Source organism: Asparagus officinalis, chromosome 9 (assembly GCF_001876935.1).
Source record: "Asparagus officinalis chromosome 9, Aspof.V1, whole genome shotgun sequence".
Taxonomy (NCBI): domain Eukaryota; kingdom Viridiplantae; phylum Streptophyta; class Magnoliopsida; order Asparagales; family Asparagaceae; genus Asparagus; species Asparagus officinalis.
In genome coordinates, this window is record NC_033802.1 from 17,210,416 (window position 1) to 17,216,197 (window position 5,782).

Here is a 5,782-nt window from a genome sequence, read left to right on the forward strand (position 1 = left end):
ACAGGCGGCATGTGGGAGGGAGGTGAGGCGGGCATGGGGCGGTGTGGGGAAAGGAGGTCAGGCGTAGTGGGAGGTGGAGGGAGGAACGCGCGTGAGGAGGGACGAGGGGGGTCAGTAATGGGAAGATGGCGAAAGGGGGGAGAGGAGGGGAGGGAGGCGTTGCGTGGGGAGGAAGGTGGGGCGGAAGGAAGGTAGGAACGCAAAAAAAGAAATGGACGTAGGGAAGACCGTGGGGACGGGGGAGGGAGGCAGAGCGGGGGAGGGAGGCGGCGCGGGGGAAGGGGCAAAGGGGGACCGGCAAAGGAGGAGGAGGAGGGAGGTGAAGGGAGGGCAAAATCGGGATTTTGAACTGGAGGGGCCTGGAAGTAATTTTTTTAAAAAGGAGGGGCTGCAGCACATTAGGGAAAGTAAGGGGAGCTGCGGCACAATGGAAATTGAGTTTTGGGGCCTTAAAGCAATTTTCCCTTATATATATATATATGACTGACAAAAGTTGCCAAATAAAGTTTGTCCTATTAAAGGGGATGCTTAATTATTAGAAGTATACAGATGGATTGACAAAAAAGCTGCAACTATAAATGTTCAGAATCGATAAAGGGTAGTGGATGTGTGTTGGATGTACTTTCTCATTAGCCAACATTCTAAGAAGTTAAATTCAGTTTTGTAATGCTATTCAAGGATTCAACAACATGATTTGGTTTTGCATAAGTTTCTTTTTTATTATACTTCAAAAAATGATGGAAGAAAATCGGGTTTTTTTTTTTTGGCAATAACTAACATTTAGAATCAGAAAAAGCTCCCTATGAGCTATTAAGAAACTTGAACTTGCTTAGCAACATAATTTTTCCTTTTCTTTAGTCCTATTTTCCTATGGTCGTTTAGCAATCTCCAGTTTGATCATTGGCCTTCAATTTTTCTGTGCTTGATTCTAATTTAGTTCTAATTAAAGCTTAACATATTATTCACTGATTGGTCCTAAAGTTTTATAAACCCACATTGAAATTTTGACTTTGTTAACAGAGCAAATATCATTTGATGTGCAATAAGTATTGCGCCTGTGTGAACCAAGCACATTCTTCCCCTAGAAAATAATGGTGTTAAAAGCAAATGGGGTTACACGTTAAAAGTCTACTCATTGATGAAGGAATTACAGACTTAATTAATCATATCCAAGAACTTCACATTCTTCTAGCGTCGCATAATATATAGCTATAAGATACAAAACCATATTCTAAACTGAGCATAGTGTTGTATAATTAGATTTACATTCAAGAAAAAGGGTCAAATCTTCTGTATACAACGCAAGAGATCTTTGTTAGATAATACATTCCTTCATTTATATTAGGTGTTTTAACTAAGCAAGAAGCCAGAAATTCTTCTGCCATCTAGTGCTCACAAGGTATCCACCAACTCCCTTGCTCTGTTTTCTCACTGCCATCGTCAAGCACTCAGCTCTCTCAATGCACTGCTCCACAAGATTCTCTCTTCTGTTCCTAAAAAAGCTGCAACTAAAAAAATACCACCTTGAAGTAATTTAAAGCATTATTGTAATAATTCTTTTTAATGGTATGAAAATAAAGAGGACATACCAAGAGAATGGTGAGGGCTTGATTTGGCTTACAACCAGAACCGAGACTTCCAATTTCTTGACTTGGTTGAGCACTGTATGTAACTTTGGTCCTTTGATCACAAGTGATTCCACTTCAACCTGAGCAATTTGAGATCAAAGTTGTAATTTATAGGAAAAGGAACAAATATCATTCCATCGAGGCCTTTTCAGTGTATATATAACGAAGCCATTTATATCCACTCATCAACTGCAGAACGTGCAACAAATTTATTTATCAACTCTGCTAATTTGTTACATCAACTTGCATATATTAAAGATCTTTAAACAAAATTAAGTTACACCGTGTTGGTGAAAAAGGGATGATTTTTTGATAGGATAACTAAAGAAACCTTATGATTCAAAAGTTAGAAGCATAAAATACATGTTTTTTTTCTTCTTCTTTTTTGTTTGTAGAAATTTAATACCATCATATGAACATAACTAACCAAGTGCACATAACTAATTAAGAGACCATTAAAGCCTCTAGCTTTATTAGCTAAAGTTTCATTTTAGGAAAAGCCGAAAAAAGAAAAGAAAAGCCACAGAGAGAAACAAAGAGCAAGATTCCAACTTCCTAAGTAATAAGAACTTATCTTTGTGTTTCACTAGAAATATTTTCATTCTTCAAAAGAACATCTTAACTAAAAGGGAAAAAAAACGCAGAGAAAATTAATTACCTCAGACTTGCAAGCTTTGCAGAGGGAAACAAGGGAGTTAACAAAATTAATGGCCTCGTCTTCCTCTTCTTTGTTTTGGCCATCAACAGAGTTACGAGGTTTCTTAATAACATAAAGAAGAGTGAGGAGATCCCCTCTGTTGGCTACATGAGTAAGAGCCCACATCATGGCTTGCTTTGCCCTTGAGCTCTCGTCTATTAACACCATCACTCTCTTCTTATTTTTCATCAAGGCCTCTTCATCTTTGCAATCTTTTGAAGTTGAGAAATAGCAGGTGGAGGAGGAGGAAGAAGAAAAACCCATCTTGGGAATTATTCTAGACAACAGTAGGACTGGGACATCGGCTCTGGTTTTGTGTTATATAAAGAGGGGGAAGGAGGGAAAAGAACAGAAGGTGAACACGGAAAATTATGTCTAGACCCTTTGATTTGTAGAATTCATACCCCAGCTCTTTTTAATTTTATTTTAAGCCCATGGAAATTCATAATTCACTTCTTTGATCCTTTTGCAATTTGTAGTAAGAGATACTGCATAAATACTGTTAGAATATAAACTAACAATCCCCAACTTTCAACATAACTTTAAAGTTGTGGTATAAGGGTCAGAAGGACTTTAAGATGATACCAAAGTAATCCAATTTCAAATCCCACTGGAACACAAATTTATATCGAATTTTTTTAATAATTAACACTACTGTGTGAGTCCAAGTTTTGCCCCACAAAAGGAACGTTCATCATTCAAGTGCATGTTAGAATATAAAGCAATAACCATCAACTCTCAACATAACTTCAAAATTGTGAGGAACTTTAAGAAATATTATAATCTAGGAGCGCGAGTCCAGGTTTCGGCCCTTTAAAAGAACACTCAATATGCGGGAGCATGTTAGAATATAAAACAACAATCCTCAACTATCATCAGGACTTTGAAATCTTGATGTAATGATAAGAGGGGATTATTAAAAGAAATACTCTAATCTGTCGGGTGTCGGTATCTCGCAACGGTAGTCACAGTGAAACTGTCATTTGTATCTAACTGAAAAGTTGTCACTGCAGTTGTAAATGTCTAATTTTAAAATTCTACAACCTGGGGTTCAGAGTTGTAAAACAAAATAGAGAAACCATGAAGGGCAAACGGAAAAATTAAACATCTACAACTTTTAAGATGAAAGTGATGATAGCAAAAGGGGAACAATGCTCACGGATGCATCATGGGCCCTAAAAGAATCTTGCAGGTTGGCCTGCCCCCGTGAGGTAGTGATGATAAGGGTGCGGCCAGTTCACATCATGTTCATGTACTTTTTCAATTACTCTTGGAGTTTAGACTCTAATTACTGTCATAGGGATTGACGTGGTTATTAACGATATAAAGACTCTAAATAATCATGGTGCTGCTATTTGCTAAAAGAGAACGTAAATATAGTCTTTAATTACACGGATGTTCTTGTTAGAGATGAGTCCTATCCACTAGATTTGATGCTGATATTGGTGGGCCATTTGTAAATAAGGACAATAGTAGGGGTTGTGGAGTGGAGCAGAGGGTAAGAAATAGCTGAGCAGAACGTGGCACAGACCACAGATCAAACTCCAACGCCTTGTTTCGCAGACGGATAATTTAAAATAATAATGTTAAGGGCACATCCCCTAACACACCACCAACCACACCCCCCTCTCCTATCGCTACAGTAAATCAGGCCCCACATGAGATTTTAAAATTTTTAAAATCCCATGTGGGGCCCGGTTTACTGTAGCGATGGGAGATGGTGGTGTGGTAGGGGGTGTGCCCCTAACACCACTCGATAAAAAACCAGTTTTATTAGGGGGTGTTTGGTTATATTTTTATAAATTATAGGAAATGTTTTTCATCTAAAATATGATTTTCTTGTATTTCTTAAAAAATTTATAAGAAAAGTTTTAAGAAGTTAAAAAGTATAGATTTTCTTATTTTTTGTATTTTGCTTGTTTGGTTTAAAACAAGAAAATAACTTATAACTTTATAGAAAACTAGTCGAGAGGCAAGTGCAATGCACGTGGTTGAGTATCATGATTATTTGAATTAATAAAAATAGAGTAAAAATTAAAAAAATAAATTTTTTTGAGATTGATCATCAACTCAATAATCTCTCTCTCAAATAAAATATTATCATTAATTCATTCAACCCAGACTGTAGCCACGTGATCTACTATTTATGAGTTATAATCACATTAATTTAGTACAACATCTCTATTTATTAGTATCTTGAAGTATTCAAAAGATGAGTGATCATTCAATTCGTAAAAGACTTTTGCATATGAATTTACTTGCAATATGGTCATCACACTTTTAGTTGTGGTTTGACTTGTATTCACGTTAACTTTTAGTTATTGTTTCACTCATATTTATATTAACTAATATTCTCATTCAATTTTATAGCTCATTTTCTGTATCATAGAAGTAAATTTGAAACTATGAAGAATTCTAATATTCTCATTCAATTTTATAGCTCATTTTCTGTATCATAGAAGTAAATTTGAAACTATGAAGAATTATTTTCTTACGAAATTAGAGCAGAGCTCATTTTCTGTATCATAGAAGTAAATTTGAAACTATGAAGAATTATTTTCTTACGAAATTAGAGCAGGAAGGTTATGATATATTTCGTCATATGCTCTAAATATAAAAATTTCTTTTTTTTTCTTTAATACAATGTCTCTATCAAATCTTACCCTAAACGATGTAAATGAAAAATACTATTATAACTCACTTGCCTAGGACAATTGTATTATATATATGATACATAATTCATCTGAAATATCCACATCTGCTAAGTGGATTTTGCTATTGTGAGAACAACATGTTAGATGCTCGTATTCAAAATTTTTAGCTCTATAAAAGACACAAGAATTTAGAGAGCATAGCTTATATATCGTAAAGAACATATTGCTTTGTGAAGAATTTTTCCTAAAAATGATATTATTACAACGATATTACTATTTAGCATTAAATTAATTTTATTATATAAGATTATATGATATTTTTTAATAAATTATATAGTATATATATGGAAACCTCGATGCTTATAGCCAGTAATTGGGCTCCACAAAATATGTTAACTTTACATTGTAATTTGCTATTTGTAGTATCGTTGGCAATGTCATTACCTCTTTATCTTATTATTAACACTTTTTTGATATAAGTTCTCTTTTGCTAATTACTCAATTGGCTAGATTTAGTTTTTATAATATCAGATGTTAGACTATTCTATTCTATTTAAAAAGTGTTGACATTATTTTCTTAAAAAATATATACACATAGTAGCAATAGTATATACTTCAGTTCAACTCAAACATTGGCTTGACAGTAGCCATCTCCTCGGCGGAGGAGAAGTCCGGATCTGCGATCTCGACCACGTTGGACGACGCGGGGAGGTCACGAGGTGCAAGTGCAGCGACGGCAACGGGGTCTTGGATCTTCGAGCCGAAGGTCCTGCGAACATTTCTGGAAGAATTTACCTTTATGC

The 5,782-nt window shown here is 35.4% G+C and overlaps 1 protein-coding gene across 2 annotated transcripts; it reads right to left on the bottom strand.

The window, feature by feature from the left end:
- Nucleotides 1,156–2,627, bottom strand: LOC109824728. 2 transcript variants are annotated; one of them, XM_020391374.1, is made up of 3 exons: nucleotides 2,287–2,627; nucleotides 1,590–1,708; nucleotides 1,156–1,502 (listed from the first exon to the last, which is right to left on the bottom strand). In XM_020391374.1, the coding sequence occupies exons 1-3, from the start codon at nucleotides 2,587–2,589 to the stop codon at nucleotides 1,355–1,357; spliced, it is 570 nt and encodes a 189-aa protein (XP_020246963.1). In that variant the 5' UTR covers nucleotides 2,590–2,627; the 3' UTR covers nucleotides 1,156–1,354. The 2 variants fall into 2 exon arrangements, with proteins under 2 accessions (XP_020246963.1, XP_020246962.1); XM_020391373.1 differs by having other exon boundaries at nucleotides 1,156–1,508; nucleotides 2,287–2,626.

Excerpts from the sequence above, each read along its gene's own strand:
- LOC109824728 (XM_020391373.1), bottom strand. The coding sequence starts at position 2,589 with ATGGGTTTTTCTTCTTCCTCCTCCTCCACCTGCTATTTCTCAACTTCA. Across the intron at positions 1,709-2,286 it reads GCAAAGCTTGCAAGTCTGAG|GTTGAAGTGGAATCACTTGT; the intron begins GTAATTAATTTT and ends CAAATTGCTCAG. Across the intron at positions 1,509-1,589 it reads AAGCCCTCACCATTCTCTTG|TTGCAGCTTTTTTAGGAACA; the intron begins GTATGTCCTCTT and ends GTATTTTTTTAG.